Genomic DNA, 18,619 nt, shown 5'->3' on the forward strand with positions numbered 1-18,619 from the left:
GGTCAGGAAGTCAAAAGAACTTCATAGCACCAAATAATGTAAAGAGAGGGACATTTCTAGCCAACACCATGAACAAAACAACGACTGCTTCCAGAATCTTGTATTAAAAGATTTCTGTTTACAGTTGGGGCCCACGCAGCTTTAACAGAACTGTTAAAGAGTTCTTACATGCTAAGACATCCCCTCTGTACACAAACCCCTCTTACCAGCACAGTTCCTCATGACAAAAGTGCGTAAGCTGATACAAAGGAAATCTTTAAAAGGCTGTGGTTTGGTGAGTCTCACCCACTTCAAATAAAGGTGCCTCAGCATTGGGATACAAGGAATCTCAGGGACATTCACCCCTAATAATACATAAACAAAACAAACATTTTAAACAAGCTTTGAACTATAAACTGTAGTATACATGTCTTTGGATTAACACTCTGGCTTTAAAACGGAAGTCTTTGCTATGTGGCATGTGAAAAAAGCTATATATATATATATATATATATATATATAAATATTTTAAACACAAGTTCTTCAACTGAGATTGTCAACACAGGCTTTTTACAGTTTGCCCTTTGGACCTGCTAGTGTAAATATAACGGGAAGTACTTAAAAATGCCACATGACAAATTCTCTCTCAAACGGAATTACAATCGTGCAGAGTTTCAAAGCCTTCAAAATCATCCATGTTGAAGCCAGCTACTTCATCAGTAAACACTTACCTACTAAGTGCAAAGTCTGAATTTTAGCTCCTATAGGAATTTTCAGCTTGTTCTCAGGAGGAATTGGAAAAGCACCGTTTCGATTACGAAACTTCCCTAAAATGTGAACTTGTGGCATGTATGTCCAAATAGCTTCCACCAGCTCTAAATGAGAGGTCTCAACACCCTGGATAAAAGGAAGCAAAGTAAATGCTGTAACACCAGTTCATGCAACAACACCCTCTTATCAATGTAAACTTCTTAATAACAAAGTATATATAATGCAATGTGTTATTTCCCTTCTAGCAAGACTTGTGCTTTTTAAAGGCAGATAGATCACAGTCTTAATTCATTTCTGGATTTAAGAGCACCTATGATTCCCACTGAAAACTGTAACTAAAAATAGTACTAAATACAAATTACTTGCAGCTACGGTCACAATTAACTCCTACTCTGTACAGCCAGATCTGAACAAAAAGCCTACATCTGAACATGAAGCCCTGCTCTATTTCTTCTCTTCTATTAAAATGCATCACCTCAGCTGCTGAAGGTTCTCTCTTCAGTCTAACCACTCACCAGCAGATTTGGACAGGCCTGCAAAGCCTCTAAAACGCCAGGAATGCTGAAAGCTTCATGGCCACGGACTCTACGTCTTTCAAGATACCTGGGATGAAGACCATAAAGTTGTTCAATGTCTGGCATCTTCCTCAGCAGCGTTAGGAAACTGGAATCAGTGAAACCTAAGATGACAACAACAGATTTGGTATGTGTGACAGCAGACACCTAGCTGTAAAGGGAAAGCCAAATACATTGCTCTTTTTATATGGTAGTATAAATTCTACTGTGTCAGAAGATTTACTCAGTGAAGTTTGTCCTCTACTTCCAGATTCTAGAAATGGTGACCTACACACTGCTCTGCCTTGAATTTTGCAGGCTTGCTATAGCTTTCCTTCAGTGTAGTTGGATGGAAACTATACCTACTCCCTTCTCAGATGAAGGGCCTCTGCAGACTGTCAGGCTTTGTGTCTATGTCTTTCCTGAAATTCCATTTATCAACTACACAGCTCAAAAATGACCTGCTGGATCATTTTTCTGCAGCTCACTATTCAGCTTGGCTCACATTTCTCAAATAATTATTTTCTTAAAGCAAAGGATTATTTTATTCTAACATAAGACAACACATAAAAAGGATTTTAAACTACTAAGTTACCTGTATTTACATCTGGTTCAGGTTATGTCTAACCATCTACCTGGCATCAGCCCTAGGAAATTAACTTTGCAGATACAAGGTTAAGAATTCATTCCTTTTAGCTGTCTCTTGCAACAAATCCCAGCAATACAATTTAAATCCAACAGAAATCCTAATACTCACAGGGTTGACCTAGGCTGCCAAATTTATCTATTGATTTGAAGATGGCATCAAAACTTATTTATTCTTACATTCTTAAGTGTTGGCAGAAGAGTTGCTCTCATTCCATTGTTTTTTTTCCTGCCTGCATGCAAACAGCCTCTTCTTGGATTAACCCTTGGATTAACTCCCTTACAATAATCAGACAAACACAGATTGTATTTACAGATTGCTACAGAGAACCCCCATTTCTGCTGCAGTAATAACCAATACATATATATATATACATACACACACACAAACACAAGTTTTCTGAACCACATACTCAAAAGAAGCAACCCGTATGTCTCACAGAAGTCAAAATTAAACAAACACCTAACTGCTTTCAAAAATTTTCCCTGTCTGCATAATTATAAAATACCAGGATAGTGCAGGCAGTTTTTCTCAAAATCCACTTAGATGCCATATTTTGAGTGAGTGCATTACTCACCAGTGGGCATGTACTCCCACCAACGGCCTGCACAGAGATCCACAACCTTCACTACTCGCAGGTACAGAGTGACTGCTTCCTTCAGCTTCCGGGACAGGCATTCCATGCACATGATATCCTGCAAGGGAAGGTACCTTTGGGAGAGGAAAAAACACCCCTATGTTTTATAAAAGGTGGATCTTCTTGACTTTTTTCCAAACTAAAGAAAATTCCCAAGCATAGCTACACAAATTCATCTATTTCTAACACATACTAACATTTAATTAAGCAGAACTTTCAGACTGTACTCTAACAAAGTGTGAAACTTTGCTAAGCAGAATGACTCACCAGTTATTTGTACTAAATGTAAGATATTTAAGATAAAAATAAAGTATTAAAACACACAGGTTTTAGATGCTTTAGATCTCTAATAAATACTGCTGACCAAACCATCTGCCACAATAGTACTTCCATTATCTAGTAAATACTAGCACGCTGAATTTGCAAACACTTTGGAGAGCTATGGTTTTTAAAAAACCTGTTATGTTTTGAATAGAGCTGAATGAACATCTTGGAAAAGGACTGTGCTATAGGGAAGACTATATATTCATCCAAGTTGCCTTCTACACATCATGAAGCAGATGCAACGATTTCAAAAGATGCACCTCAACTATATACTACCTGAGGTACAGTTCTGCACTGAAATCAGTATTTAAACACTTGTTTAAATATAGGAAAGAATATAATATTAAACAAGAAATTGACTCTGGACAAGCTGCTCACCTAAAGATGTGGCAAAGCACCTCATGAGAGAGTTGGTTCATGTAATCTTTTGGCTCATCAGCTTTGGTAGACTCAGAGCCTTCCCTGTTCACTGCGCATGGTTTCACATTTTTCCGCCGGGGACCCATATTTGCAATGATTTCTGATGAAAGGAAATGTTCACAAGGTTATGCAATTAAAAGAGCAAATGGACAGAGAGCAGAGGAGCACACACCTGTGAAGACTTGTTTACAAAAAAACCCAGTAAAATCTGCCAGTAAAGATAAGTTCCAGTACAGCGGAATTAACTAAGAAAAATTCTTCCAGCAAGTTATGGTTTACCTCATACATGAAGTCTCAGATATAACCTGTTGATTATTAAACTAAAAACTTTGAACTATCAGAAATTGACAAAGAGGAAAATCATCACAGGTTTAATGATATCAATTCTTTTGGGTGAATAAAATGTCTTCAGAGATACCATCCACACCCTGGCTCATCACAACAAATCAGAGGAAACCTGTGCAGGAACTACAGAGGTTACCAACCAGACACCCACTGGACATATTCCAGTGAAACACAAGGCCCAAAGACTCTGCCTAGCAGGAAAATATGTCATTTTCCTTTCAGGGAAAAAAAAAAAAAAAGAAAAGTTCCCACTGATAATTTAAAAAAAAAAAAAAATGCCCTATTAAAGGTCTTCAAACTACCTCTTCTTAGAGGTCACAATACCAAACAAAACATCCAGGTTGCTTGGTTAAATATCAAAGTTTCAGAAAAACTGAAAACCTTACTTCAGCAGCAATGTGCAGGACATCTCCTTTTTCAGTTTACTGAATTAATGTGTTTATGTCTACATTTTCTTCTGCAGCAGCACACAGGCACAGGACTGAAATAGCAACATTTAATTCAAGAAACATATAAAGTGATTAAAAGAAGTAAAAAGTAAGCATCTAAAATAAATACAAACCTAATGTTAACATGAGAATAAGTGAGTTAACACCTCATGCAGATGAACAGCATGAGAAAAGTCTTCATTACTGCTATTTAGCTGAGGAATGCTTTCTGGTAAGGAGGGTAAAGCATCATTAACTCAGTAAACCTGTTTAACAGGTTGAATACCAAAATTCAGTGGATGAGGAGAAACAACTTTTAAAAAAGACATATTTTGGAAAACTGCATGGAGATGCATCAGTTACAGCATTCAATGCAATGTAAATATAACACAGTGTTTGTTTTGCATTACATGGAACTGCCAAGTGAAAATAAATACAAAATATCTCATGGAAATAAAAGAGAAAAAAAATTGCCTTCCCCAACACAAATAATTTCTATCCTAACACAATAGTTGAAATACTGATAACTTCACTTTGTCCTAATAATTGAAAAATATGTGCTTCCACACATTTTTGTATGCATTTTAAATTAACAACTGCATGTTATAATAATTTTATTTACAATAGTGATTTGAAAATAATTAGCACCTTCTGCCAGTAAACAGCATGAAACACACCTTTACTCCTTGAGATTTTCTGGGACTTCTCCATGTAAAGCTAAGGACACCATGGTTGTTGCCTGTACACTATTCTCTTTGGTGCACACTAAAAAGGTTTAGTATGTTTGTAATACTACACTGCAATGTTGTTCAATTTCATTAAGCCTCAAAATTATTTCAAACTATTAATGAGCTTTGATTCTGATGAAAACAAGCATTACACGGATTCCCAGCGTAGGCCATCTGATTGCTCAATTTGAACGCAGGGCAGGATACAATGTAAAAAAGTCTAGAATGATGCAGACAGAAGATGAAGCCAAATATTGCAGTATTTGAAGAACAGCATTAAAAAGACTGTGATATCAGGTGAAAGACAATAAAGATATTAACTAACTGACTAGCATGTAGGGAAAGCCTGAAAGAAACCTCTTAAGATTTAAATGCAGTGACCACAGCCTGCCCTCTGAGTTTGCCCTGTAGTTTGGTTTGGCTCCTGACATTACAGAAAGGAAAAAATAACCTTGGTCTGTAATGAGGCAGCAGTTTCTGCACGTTACATGCACACTCCCCTCGATACTATTTTTAAGCTAACGTGTGCAGCTTTCATGCTACATCCAGAAGCTGACCCCATTTTCTGGAAACATCCCCTTCAGATATTTAGCAAAGCTGATAAGAGCTTCGCCCTCCCCGGACCAGTTAATTCAGGAGAGTCTCTGTATGAAAGAACAGCTCGAGGTGTTGTCTTCTCCATCACTAAGTGCTACACCGAACTCCAAAGGCCACGGGGAGCCCCGTGCCGGCTTGAGAGGAAAATGTGGAGAGAAAACAGCGAGGTCTGGAGAGCGGTTTCAGAAGAGCGCTCATTATGGGGTGAGGGAAGAAAAGAACAAGTTTATTTTGTGCTTAGACAAGCGATACAGAAGCAGGTTTCCCCGCAGCCCTCTCACCTGCAGGCAACCCCAGCGCTGCCGAACCCTCACCGGGAGGGGGTGGGGGGGGGAAGGACCGGACGGCCCGGGCCGCTCCTAACGCGGCATCTCGGGGGTTCCCCCTCTCTCCGCCGCTGCAGAGGGCAGAGCCGCCTTCCTCAGGGCCTGTCACACCGGGGAACGGCCCTCACCCGCTTCAGGCCGGCCCGCCCCGAGGCGACAGACGGGCGACAGCCCTAACCCGGCGAAGAGGGACAGCGGCAGCAGCCCCACCCGCCCCGAGGGGACGAGTGGCGGCAGACTGCGGCTCAGCCCCCTGTCCTCCTGTCCTCCCGCCCTCCCACCCCCACCACCCACCACCTCCAGCCTACGGCTCCTTACCTGCCCCTCAGCTCCGCGCTGTTATTGTGGCCCAGGGGAGGGCTGACCCCGGCAGCCGCTTCCTGCGCGTCCCCTTCCGCCAGGCCCCGCCGCGCTTCCGGTCACACTTCCGGCGCCGGGAGGAGGCGGTCGCTCCACCGCCCCGCTCTGCCGCCATCTTGGGGGCCGGGAACGCTGCCGGTGCCGCTGTCATCTGCAGCGCGGCGTCGACGCCCCGTCCGCGCTGCGTCCCCCCGGGGCCGCCATGACGGTGGTGGCTGCAGCCACGGAACCGCGGGACCCGGGGAGGGGGCAGCGGGTCCCCTGTCACAGTCCCGGTGTCACCTCGCCCTGCGGCAGCCCGGTGACAAGGCAGAGATCTCCACGTCAGAGCGTTCAGTGCCATCTGAGGTACAGGGGGATAAAGCGAATGTTTTGAAAGAGACGGAACGGAGGGAACCCTGAGAAATGGGTGCGGAGATCCGAGAGGGCAGCAGCAGTCAGGCGTGTGGCAAGTGTAACCCTGGGGCTTTACGAGGTGAAACACACAACTCTGGGAGATCCCTTTGCACACACAGGGAGAGGAATGTAATTTATAAAACTGACAGCCCGACCCACAGCTCTGTTTGAACTGACAGGTGATATACATTATCTCAAAAGGCTTCAGCCCAGCCCCAGTAGTCTTGCAAAGTTGCCTTGAGCAAAGTGTATTTGCACCATTTTAAGAGTCTGCATTTGGGGCATCTTTTAAGCGGTGCATTTGAACTGACCCCAGTAGAAATCACACTTTACTAAACATATCAGTCACATTTCTTGCAAACCCCAAGGAACTGGGGTCCGTTTATTCCTGAGCTGACAGTTCATTGTTTAATTTTTTGTGAAGAGGGATGCAAAAAGTCAGTTGCATGGTTTAATGATCATCTCAGAATCATCCAGAACACTGTGATGAAATATGAAGTGACAAAACTCTTAGTTTGACTTTGCAGAATGATTTGCAGAGAAAATATTAGAAAAAACCCCACATGTATGAGGAAGCACTGAGACCATCTCTTTTGAAGGTAAATATCTCCATCCTTTGAGATATTTAAAAAGAGACTGGATGTGGCACTCAGTGCCATGGTCTAGCAACCGCAGCGGTGGGTCAAGGGTTGGACTTGATGATCTCTGAGGTCCCTTCCAACCCAGCCAATTCTATGATTCTATGATACAATAAATGCATGCAGTAGTATTCATGTTTAGTCTGATTACCCCAACTGTTAAATGGCTTCAGGAAATGCTCTGTTTTGCTTTCCCTCTTCTATATTAGAAGCTATTTTCGTGACTACAAAATAAAATAACCAGTCTGTCCAAGGCTTGTTTGTCTTCATCCCTCAACTGATTTCTTGTATCACTACTGCTACCTACTGCAAAGACAGCAGGAACATCTATTGGCTAATACTGCATACATTACATTAAGATTCTTTTAGTATAGGAAAATTTTTTAAAAAAAGCAGAAGGCAGCATACAGCAGGAAGAGAATGACCCAGTGACAGAAACACATGCAGGATAAACTGAATTTAAGCTGCCTTACTGAAGGAGAGGAACTGATGCCACCAATACTAGTGCTGAATATAGAACAGTTGCTAACAGCTCTGCAAAACTGGGACAGACCCTCCTCTTGACAATCACTGTGGATTTTAGAATTGCCAAAAGCAGAATCAAAAACAGTCAGAGTCCAAAATATGGGGAAAGCAGGCACATGAGGCCAACAAAACAAGGAAAGGGAAACAGTAGTTCATTCAGTGGCAAGATTCAAATCTCGTAATGCTTGTTCCTGCTCCCCACTCGACCAGAGGTGGAGGGCACACACTTAATGGCACTGAGGATTGCAAAAAGGGCACAAGAAACTAAAAAACATGGGCAAGTTTAACTGTCATTTAAACTTACAGGTAAACTGTCCTGGTATATGAGGTGGTTACAAGATAGACAAAAAAACCCATCCTCTTTCTTTCTCTCTCCACTGCTACATATGAGAAAGTCTAGAGATTGAGGCACTTAAGGATATATAAAGTAAATCCCAAAGCGAAACAATTAGGAACTAGAGAAGCTGAATAGCCATCAGTAAAAATATTGTTCTTTTCTTGATCAAATTTCAAATAAAACAGCACACAGCATTACAGGCAGTGCACTACTGAGAAGTTTATAAAGTTAAGAAACTTATTTCTCAAGTCAATAGTAGAACATTGGCTTTCCTTCCCTTTATCTAAGGTGTTGAGACCTCTCATTTGGAGATCATAGAGCTATTTGGACACACATACTACAAGTTGATATTTTAGTAAAATTTCATAATCTCATTTCTAACACAAGTATTATTGAACTGCAAGCAAAAGACCCAAGGGCATTAATCCATCATTTTATACTTTAAAAAGAAAAATCTACGACCAGCAGATTCTCAGTACTTACCAGTCTCCTAAAGAGATGTTTCTAAGCTTTAATCTTCTGAGGAAATGAATGTTCTTCACCCCAATTCATGACAGTATTAAGTGCTAACCAAGTGGCTAGCAAAACCTCATCAACATTTCAAAGCTTAAAGCTTCTAAGGGAACTGCTTATTAAATACCCATCTTGTACCAAACAGAAATTTTAGGCTGAGAAAATCTTCTAAACTCATTTACAGCATTATAACTCCTCACCAATAATTTATATATCACTTTTCATATATCTGCTCATAACCCATCAACACAAGTCCTGGAAAATGTCTTTGCATACTCAAAACCCCAACTTTCAAGAAGTCTTTCTCTGTATTTTTAGGAAATTGGTAGCTAATGTGTCTCACCTGCATTGCTGAGACAGCAATGAGTGTTTTATTCCTCCCTCCACAGGTGATAACTGATAAAGTGAATCTAAGGGATTCTGATTTACAGGGTTCCTTTTATATGTCAGTAGTATTTTTACCAAGGTTGAAATATCTGCCCTCATATTTCTGTGTCTTCTTCACATAGAAATATTCTCTTGTAATAAAGTTACACTTTGAACAAATTTAATCTATTTTCTGATACACAGATGTCCCTCAAGAACATTTTGTAAAACCTTTGGGGTTAGAATAGCCCTGATATTGTAAAATATTTACTTCTTACTGCTAATATTTGCTGTTGTCTGCCTGTCTCACTGAAATGCCACCGTGCTGTATCTGCATCTGCATCTGTATCTGTATCTGTATCTGTATCTGTATCTGTATCTGTATCTGTATCTGTATTTGTATCTGTATCTGTATCTGTATTTGTCTGGATCTGGCTCTGGATGTTACAGCTCATACCTGGCCACATGGCCATATGTTTGGCCATGAGGCATACTTTAAATGCAGAGGATTCTGGGACTACTTATCTTTTCTCTTTAGGGAAGGTGGTCTCAGCTTGGACAATTACACACCTGTTTGCAATAGGATAAAGTTTCCAGATCCATAGCACTCTTCACTATCGAAATTCTCAAGATGTCCACTAAAATTGCACTGAAGTGTGGTCTGTGGAAATAATTGCAGCTTCAATCCTTGCAATGATGGACTTGTTCCCTACAGAAGTGGAAACCAGCCGTGAGAGAGGACACAGCACCAGAAAGAAACCTGTCCTTCTTTTGTTACCCACTGTGTCTCAGGAAATCATTTTCCTTCCATCTTTGCTGGAATAAATGGTAGAGGTGTGCTGTGCTTCTCCCAGGAGGTGGCACCTGAGTGGCATGGATGGGAAAAGAGCTTTCCACAAAAGGATTTCCTCTTCTGAAAAACAAGGAGGAAATTTTGCTTCTTGAATGAGTTCTTTGCAAGGAAATCAGTAATACTTGAAATGGAGAAAAGGGGGGAAAAGCTGCCAAAAATCTTTATATGGAGTTTTTCAGTTGTTAGTCCAAAAAACCTGAAAGTCACTAGCATAAGTAAGGATGGTGAGTGAATAAAATACTTGGAAGGTCATCAGAGATCATTTCATTTCCATTCACTTTGGTGTTGGTCTATTTTGTTATACATAGATGGTTGCCTCAGTGGAGTTGAAGGAAAAAGTGAGACACTGTTTGGAGATGACATAATGATAGTATGAAAACTAAACAGAACAGAAGAAAACTAGAGATCATGAGCTCCATGCCATAGGAAGTGTTTGGAACAGGATTTATGGGAAATATTCCTAGGAAAGTCTGTGTGGCCCACATTTCTTGGTCATCATCATGACTATTTGTGGCTTGTTAAATGCAGAAGAGGACTACTACATTACTACTAGTACTACTACTAGAATACTACAACGTTTTTTCCTTAAAAAAATAAAATATCTGTATTTCCGCAGTCAGTAATTTCTTTTCCTGCTCCTTGGTTAATACACTGTCTGTGTGTTCATTGTTGCTTAATACTGAAATAGAAAGCTGTGATGCTCTAATATTCTGCATTGTAATTTTTAAAGCTTTGGGGAGAGAGGGCAACCTATGTCTTAGATCATGTGGGAATCTGCATGTTTTCTGCAAAAGTAATGGGATGGCATTGCAATCTCCTTTCCCATTTAAGGTGTTGAATTTGCTGAGAAAAATTATTTTTTCTCTGTTTCTAAGCTTATGAATTAATGTGATCAGAGCTAATTTTAGCACCGTGTCCTGGTTGTTTACCTGTTCTCTTAGCTCAAGACTGGTTTTAATCCTCTCCCATCTATTTTTAATAGAACCAGCTGAAGACAGTTCCAAAGCAAGAGATTGCCATGAAATTGCAAATTCAATAAAAACTTAAGCCTTTTAAAATGTCTCCTTCTTGACATGGGGCCGATATGAAGAGTGCTCAGTGTTGACAACTTCACTGGCATTTTGGTGGTGACATTTTTTTACCAGTTCTCCTAGCAGCCACAAGTTACAGAGTCTTATGGAATAAATTCTTATGATTTTAAGATTAAATAGTTAAAATGTTTACTTCTCTAAGATGTGACACTCCAGGCTTGTTTGTTTTTTATGTAGTATTATTAGAAGATTCAGAAACAGCAAGTATCTGTAGAAACACTCAGCTAACATGAGAATTTTTGAGCTTTTTAGTGCAAACAGCAGAAGCAGCATCACACTGGTTTTAGAACAGGGTTAGAATGGTGCTCTCCAGGCTGACCAGACACCATAATGAAGCCAACCAAATGTGAGTTCTATTCCATTATACTGCACCACTCAGCCACCTGGTACTGTCTCCAATCCAGAGACATGGGATTCTGGTCTGATCTAAAGAATGTTTTATGCAGTAGCAACTGTAGAGCACAGCTGTCAATTTTTCATCTTGCCCTTGATGTCTTTACGAGTGTAGTTGCTAGTGTAAGGGTAAGGAGACCTGGAGCCTGGTCCCAGATCACCCATATCTGATATATAAGAAGCTTTGATCCAAGTGGCTACATTGTCTCCCAGGAGTTTGTTTTCCATGTCAGTCTCTGAGCTCTCAGGGAGAGGGTCCATCTCTTCTATTGAGCTCATGGAGCTCGAGTGCTCTTCATCTGTTGTCTCAAATTGATCTTTTTTCCCCTTGTTTTTATCTCTTTCAGTCAAGACATGTTGAGAGCAAGATGTCCTATTGTAAGAACCTTTTTAGGGTGACTATCCAGAGCCACAAGCCTTTGAACTATGGGAAACTTTTACAGTGTTGCCTTCCTCATTTGCATCCCTACTGTCTAATTGCTGGCACCTGCTTTCCAGACAAACAGAATTCATGGCAGTGAACCTCTTGGCCCTTTGATGCTACAGCAATATTCATCCAGCACTGGAATGGATTGGCTTATTGGTGTCTTGCCTTCAAAAGCAAGGACATGACCTTCTGATATAACACCTTCTCTCCTCATTTTCCATTCCTTTGAGTTATGAGTCTTACTCCAGCACATCTAGAGTACAGAAATGATAGAGAATGATACCCATGTTCCTGATATCCATACTCCAGTTCCAAAATTTCTTCATGTGTAAGACTAGTAAAGCTTAAATTCTTGGGAAATGTATCCCCTTGACTGACTATTCAAGTGTAAAAGAGAGAAACTAGCTTAATAAAGACAACAAGGATCAAAGAGCAGAATCTTCTTCAAGTCTGAAAGCAACCAATTTATCAGAAGTGAAAAGAATCATTAATGATCATGTTTTAATTTAACAGAGATACTGCACTGAAGTTTATACAGTCTCACAGATTACCAGACTTGTTTCATTGAAGGAGAAAACCCCGGATTTTAGGGTAAATTCCAGTAACATGAGGCCATCTAGAGCATAGTGTCAGTGTTACAACTCTTGTCTTCCTGGCTTCAGCTTTTTTTTTTCTGGCCCTGGCTTCTGGTCTGTGATTATTTTGTATAACTTTGGAAATAGCTCACTTGTGAGTAACGTATGCAATAAACTTATTCTCTAGAAAGGTCACCACACACAAAAAGAGTCAACATTTATTTTAATAAACATGCAAACTAAGTAGCTAAACAACATATATGAATCAGAATTGCACAAAGTTAGAAGAAAAATGAGAATCTAAAATTTAGCTGCAACACTGGAAGAGCCAAAGCACTGCCTATGAAAGCTGAAAAGAAGCATCTGCACATCTGCAAAAGTTTCTGGGCAAATGAAAGAAAACACTTCATCAAGAAGAAAAGCGGAGACAATGCTTGCACTAACATGTGCCTACTAAAATCAGGTGGCATTGTTAGAAAATTTGAACATTAACTGTGGAGACAAATATGTAATGAAGGGCTCAGTTAAAAAAAAAAAAAACTTCCTACAGAAACAGGAATGCTCCTGAGAATCTGTGGTGTCAATCCCAACACTCAGAAGCAGAGAAAAGCAGCAAATGACAGCATAGGTGAAAAGCCTACTTTGGGCTTTGTTTGTCATCGTCAGGACAGACAGGATGAATGAAATTAAGAGATCATGATAAGGCAGTGTAAAGCTGTTCTCAGCACTCTTCTGTCACACAGAATTCATTCAGCATGCCCCTACTTGCTTCACGTGTAAGGTACCTCCACTTTTCCTGCAAAGGAAAGGAAGGACATTGACATTATGAACAAAAATATCTCTCTGAAGTCCTCAGCCAACCAGTTGCCAACAGAGAAGACATTATAAACATTTGTAGCAGACAAGAAGACACTGATCTGTAAATAGTTTTCTTTTAAAAATTGTGTACTTTATCCATAAAAATCAGTGCATTCTCAGTATCACTTTTGAATTCTTATATGTACTGATTTGGGTCCAGATGCTTTGGTGTGCTCTGTTGCTCAGGGGACTCCTCTCTTTACTGCCCGACTTCTACAGTTTCTGCTAGAATTGGAAGTTGCTCACACAAATGTCAAGATCATTTGTTTAGATCAATTGAACCTTATTGGTGGGAGAAGCAATTAGTCTATAAATATCAAGCAAAGAAGCAGACAAGCAGTGATCCTCAAAAAAATTACAGCACTTAAGTGGAATGGAAATAGCTGAGAACATCTCAGATTTTGGCTTGTTCAGGAGCAATTACGTAGTGTTGTACTTACAGAACTGCTTTGCAGAAAGAACATTTGTTGTTATATGTTTTTCCATCAGAGCCACAATAAGGTTGGTAGAGTCTTTCGCAGTAAATAGGTCTTCCTCTCTCTAACCTGCTGTATTCACTGCAGTCTACCTGAAAATACAATAATTTGCTTTTAATCCATCTCTCTCGCATGCTCTGTTCACCTACACAATTATATGTGATTTTTCTGGACAAGCTTGTCAGCTGCTCTAGTGCAGCACAATCAGTGGGGATTCACCAAGTGACAGGTCAGGTCCCGATGCCATGCCAGGTACTGAGCACCTTCAGGGACTTCACTGTCTGAACAAGAATGCAGTCACTGGAAAAAGTACAGCCCCTTTTCCATCAACATGAAAGTTGAGGCTTCATATTTTTTCTACTCTTGTCTAACAATTGTCTACCCATCTCTACCAGTTGTCAGTAAATCAGGTGAGATTCCTTTTCAAGGATGTGAAGGGTTTCTGTCTCTTTATTGCATGAGTATCAGCTCTTGACCCTTTTTACACTGGAGAAAGGCTCTGCCCAGGCAGAATTAAGCAAAGTCCTTTTTAAATATTAGCATGAAAATAAAATGTTGAAACAACCTTATCTGATAGTGGGACTCTGGAATTTACTACAAATTATATGATTGTTTTTATACTTTGTATGAAGGATAGATATCCCATGGCAGTCAGAGAGAAATTAAAAAGTACATGGTTTAGAATCTTAACATCACCAAAAAAGCCTTCCAGGGTTATCACCAGATAAATGTTTTCTTTTAAATCTTGATTTCTCTGACTTCAAATTTGGCCTTGTTCAATTCCTTGCCCTAAATGCATTACAGCTAAACAAATGCTGGCAGTGCAACTCTGTGGAAACCACTTACCTCAAACTCAGGCATTTCTCTCTGAAATCTCAATATTATGACAGCATTTAATTAAGGTTTAATTAATGTTTTTTCTGACTTCATGGACCTCTTGTTGTTATGAACTACATATTTGTATCCAGAAACAAAGGAGACAATTACTCACCTCATTCTCTTTGGCAGCATCTGCAATACAAACAGAATCGCAAAAGATTAAATTAAAAAAAAAGTGTTGAAAAACATTCAGTTTCCAGCTGGGATGTTTTCATCTGTAGCAGCCCTTCCACCAACACCAACTCTCTTACCTCCTTGAAAGTAAGTACTGACATTGCTTTTCAGTGGTTAAATAAGGTACAGGGGTCAGGACCATAAAACAGGTGGATTTTTTTGTGTCATTTACCTTAGAAATCCATGTCAGCAACTCTAAGAGCCTTTGTTGTCAGAAAGAAGGAAAACTATTGTTCCCCTTTCACTAGAGAAAGACTGAAGACCCAGGAGTCAGTGTTATGATCAGTGGTCAGTGTGGTATTGAGCATAACTGGGTTTTAACTCCCGAGCTTGTAAAAAAAAGTAAAAATCATATGTAGCTGTAAGCAAATCACATGGCCCTTTTATACTTTGATTTTATGTCAATAATGAGGGTAGTATCTTCATTAAAATATTATTATATATAATAATAATATATAATATATATTATATATAATATATATAGTATAATTATACATATCATAATTATAATATATATAATATACATAATAGTATATAATAGTGATAATACAATACAGATCATAGTACCACTTTTTAAAGTGTTTTCCCCTGCCATTTGATAGTAATTCTAAACTGTCTGTCAGAAGGACAGGTTCCTATTTTGTATACCCATGGCACCTAACAGAATGGAACCCCGTTCTCAGGTGGGGCTTTGAAAAGCTGCTTCAAAACTATGATAATTAACACCACCCAGAAAGTAATCAAGTAACACTGGCATGTCTCCATTACGGTGACACATTTGTTACTTTCTTTAGGAATGTGTGTTGTTCCTGTCCTGTAATTGTCATTCTGTGGCTTCCAAGGGATTAAAGTTATCAGGTAGAGGCTTCTGTACAGAAGGAGCAGAAAGAAAATGTATTATGATATTAAGGCAATACAGCTCTAGCACTGCTCTTTCTGACTAAAATTAGCTATTTTTGTTCTTGAAAGTCATTGAGCTTTCCAGTGAAACTGTCACGGAGCTGCATACACCTCCTTATCAAATAAAGTTGTCCAAGGTAAAAAAAACTAACATAAACAATGCTACATGTCAGGTTTCAGTCTATGCTACCAGAAGTTTGGCTGAGTTTCCATTATTCTGGAATTGGAGCAGACTTAACCCACTTCCTCTGAAAAAGAAAAAAAAATATTTTTCCTATGGTAACCTTTTAGTCTTCACTGTGTCTTTGGGAGTGAATGCAAAAAAAAGTTTTAGATCCATAAATTTTTAATGCAGAGAAGATAAACCAGGAAGTTCAAGGAAGGGATTTGCTGGAATTTTAAATAAATCAATATTTATTTATTTGGTTTTCTGTAGTTTATGAAACAGTGTTTGAAAAAACAGTTTCTATCAAAAGCATTACATTTCCCTGAATTTCACATTTTTTCATAAGAATTTTGATTTTGAGACAAAGTAAATTTTTTTCAAAGTAGTTTTTTTCAAAGTAAACTATCAAAAATGGAAAAATATTGTTTTGTTTCTTATTTTTTGGTTTTGTTTTAACTTTTTTTTTTTTTTTTTTTTTTTTGCTTCTATAACATTCATAATACTACTGAACTGGTACATTACTGGTAGAGAAGATTTGGACTCTCCTCCTTCAGCTATGCTGAATGTACTCTTTTTCTGTATCTTTTTTATCAGAGCAAGTTTTTGTTTAAAAAAATTACTGAATGAAGCTTCAATAAACTCCTCCCAGCTCCCTGTTTGAGGCAACCTGTTCCTCAGAGCTCTTTCCACCCTCACAAACTAACATCAGAAAGAGGTTATTCACAGCCATATAATGTGGTCCATGAATAATCAACTGTCTCCTGCTTGGTCAGTTTGGCAGGAGAAGAACCTCACTGGCTGCTGGGTCCCCAGTCAAATGGAAATAAAAAACCCAAGTAGGTAACATCCTGCTGTAGTTCTGAGACTTTTTAGTTCACTTTTTAGTTACAGTGCAGAATGCATCTCAGATTCATGCCAAGGAATAGGGTTCCTCTGCTCAAGTTGGCAACTGTAAAGCTGGTGGAATTTTGCTTGCTAAATAGTGCACAGGCATAAAATTTCACTTGCTTTCTGCCACCCCAGTGGTTACTCTCCCCGTAGACTGAGAAGCTTTCATTTTTTTTTCAACATTAGAACAACATTAGGAATTAAAAAGGTTACTCACTTGCTAAGCAAAGAACTGCCAGGGTGAGGAGCACAAAGGTGCCTGTTATCTTCATGGCAGACATGGACTCTTGGCCTGTTTCACAGCCAAGCTGGGCTCTAAGTATTCCAGAGTCCTCTCAGCTCAAATGTGTACTTGTGTGTGTGTGAAAGCAGATATATATATACATACCCACCAGGAGCAGGAACTATGATGAGGAAATCTCCCTTGTAGAGAACATAATTAGAAGGAGGTGTTGGCCATGGGTAGAGTCAGTAAGAATGTCTTCTGTACAATGTGAAGTTCATAAGTACAGGGCAAAGATAAGTGTCATAGCATGGATTGTGTTGATAAAGGAGATGTATTGTACTTTGGCTAATCCCCTTGCCTAATTAACTGTTCCATCTCTATTAGCGAGTTTAGGGAGTGAGTCAATAAGGTGGTTACTTGTTGCTGTTCTGTTATTGCTATATCAACCCTAAAAGCTGATTATAATTCTCAGGGAAAAAAGTAATTCTTACTGAGTGTGTTTCACAAGATTCATACCAGGAGAGCTGAAATGCTGACTTCATATTTTCTTGGAATTTTGTAGCCCCTTGTCACTAGCTGTGGATAGAGGCACTGCTGGTTAGCACGGCCATGTACTGACCCCTTTCAGACTGCTCTGTGGTGGTAGTTGCTGCTTGGAAAAGTTTGTGTTTCCCATGAGTATCACCCTCACATTCACACAAAACCCAGAAGACACCTCAAGTCTTAACTGAAGGCTTCTTCCTTGTTCTTCTGCGTTTAAACTTCTGCTGGTTTAGAGATCAGAGGCAAAAATTTTTGACAGAGAGAGCAAAGACACCATGTTGTACTGCCTAGCAAAGAGCAGTGATGAGTTCACAGCTCTGCAGAGCTGCTGCCTACTTTGCTGTCATGGAGATATGGAGATCCCTCTGCTTGGCTGTCTTCTCCTTTGTTCCTGTTTCCAGTACAATAGGTGTCATATCATGTGGGAGTCTTTAAACAAATCCAGCACACCAGTGTGTTACTGACTTAATAGGCATCATTTTCTTTTATAAGACAGGCCAGGGCCAGAGTCACAATGGGAAACTCAGATCTGAGTCTAAATTTTCATAAAGTTCAAAGTACTGTGGAGTTTTGAGCCTGTAGTTTTGTTTGAACCCAGCCTTTCAAAATTGCCTTCTCTTTAGTGATTTGCAATGCAGATGTGCAAATTGTCTCAATACAAAAGATCTACATGCACCATTATGATTCCCAGTATTTCAGTGATCACCTTCCTTACAGCAAGACATCCTTCAGCTTTCTCCCTGTGCAGGAGTTAGTAATATGCTAATCTCACTAAGGCAGAGGGAATGAAATTTCTTACAAAAAGAATTGTTATATATCAAGTAGACTTTGTCTCCCACTAACTCATGTAGAAACTGAGGGATGTGAATCATCTTGTCTTTAAGGAATGAAGGCAAAAAATAAAGAATAGATGTTTAATTTCTAGTCACTTTATGGGATGGAAAAAAAAAATGCTGTCAAATTCCAGTTCCAGACTAGGTAAAGATCTGGTTGGAAGTGGAGACCTGAAGACTTTTATTTTAAATACCCTTATTCAGTGATTTCATTTTAAATTTGTCATTGTTCTTAACTTGATGTCTGTGCATATTCCTGTGAGGTGGAGATCACAAAAGAGAAGTTCGAGTTGTTCTGGATCCTACTGCTCAGGGATGTAAGTGAAATTTTTGTTATGGAAAGCCCAAAACTTCTCAAAAGCCTGGCACAGAGCATGTATAAACTCATAGAGCATATTCAGGACATGTTTGTTGGTTGATAGACAATTACCAGCATTATACAACAAG

General features: G+C 39.4%; 3 protein-coding genes across 6 annotated transcripts in view; 1 reads left to right on the top strand and 2 right to left on the bottom strand.

Moving 5' to 3' along the window:
• The window catches only part of FBXO38 (F-box protein 38), a 22,015-nt gene extending 15,806 nt beyond the window's left edge, over positions 1-6,209 (bottom strand). For 2 of the 4 annotated variants that reach the window (XM_071759201.1, XM_071759200.1), the window contains exons 1-6: positions 6,074-6,209; positions 3,290-3,431; positions 2,528-2,661; positions 1,266-1,429; positions 711-876; positions 207-344 (exon numbers count right to left, since the gene is read on the bottom strand). In XM_071759201.1, coding sequence (XP_071615302.1) covers positions 207-344; positions 711-876; positions 1,266-1,429; positions 2,528-2,661; positions 3,290-3,417 — 730 coding nt within the window. In that variant the 5' untranslated portion in view covers positions 3,418-3,431; positions 6,074-6,209. The remainder of the gene's footprint in view (positions 1-206; positions 345-710; positions 877-1,265; positions 1,430-2,527; positions 2,662-3,289; positions 3,432-6,073) is intronic. The other 2 variants (XM_071759204.1, XM_071759203.1) reach the window with 2 other exon arrangements.
• LOC139803234 (uncharacterized) lies at positions 5,321-14,132 on the top strand. The gene is made up of 3 exons (XM_071759179.1): positions 5,321-5,633; positions 5,943-6,463; positions 11,575-14,132. The coding sequence occupies exons 1-3, from the start codon at positions 5,321-5,323 to the stop codon at positions 11,746-11,748; spliced, it is 1,008 nt and encodes a 335-aa protein (XP_071615280.1). The 3' UTR covers positions 11,749-14,132.
• LOC139803262 (ovomucoid-like) lies at positions 12,436-16,940 on the bottom strand. Its single transcript, XM_071759205.1, has 4 exons — positions 16,788-16,940; positions 14,555-14,574; positions 13,528-13,655; positions 12,436-13,025 (listed from the first exon to the last, which is right to left on the bottom strand). The coding sequence occupies exons 1-4, from the start codon at positions 16,849-16,851 to the stop codon at positions 12,980-12,982; spliced, it is 258 nt and encodes an 85-aa protein (XP_071615306.1). The 5' UTR covers positions 16,852-16,940; the 3' UTR covers positions 12,436-12,979.
• Between the last annotated feature and the right edge of the window lie 1,679 nt (positions 16,941-18,619).

Source organism: Heliangelus exortis, chromosome 15, assembly GCF_036169615.1.
Source record: "Heliangelus exortis chromosome 15, bHelExo1.hap1, whole genome shotgun sequence".
NCBI lineage: Eukaryota > Metazoa > Chordata > Aves > Apodiformes > Trochilidae > Heliangelus > Heliangelus exortis.

Bases quoted from the DNA above. Each gene is read 5' to 3' on its own strand.
- LOC139803234 (XM_071759179.1), top strand. From the start codon at position 5,321: ATGCACACTCCCCTCGATACTATTTTTAAGCTAACGTGTGCAGCTTTC. The intron at 5,634-5,942 runs GTGAGGGAAGAA...AACCCGGCGAAG, and splicing joins AGAAGAGCGCTCATTATGGG to AGGGACAGCGGCAGCAGCCC. The intron at 6,464-11,574 runs GTACAGGGGGAT...TATCTCTTTCAG, and splicing joins AGCGTTCAGTGCCATCTGAG to TCAAGACATGTTGAGAGCAA.
- LOC139803262 (XM_071759205.1), bottom strand. From the start codon at position 16,851: ATGTCTGCCATGAAGATAACAGGCACCTTTGTGCTCCTCACCCTGGCA. The intron at 14,575-16,787 runs GTGAGTAACCTT...TTTGTATTGCAG, and splicing joins GGCAGTTCTTTGCTTAGCAA to ATGCTGCCAAAGAGAATGAG. The intron at 13,656-14,554 runs GTGAGTAATTGT...TTGTATTTTCAG, and splicing joins ATGCTGCCAAAGAGAATGAG to GTAGACTGCAGTGAATACAG.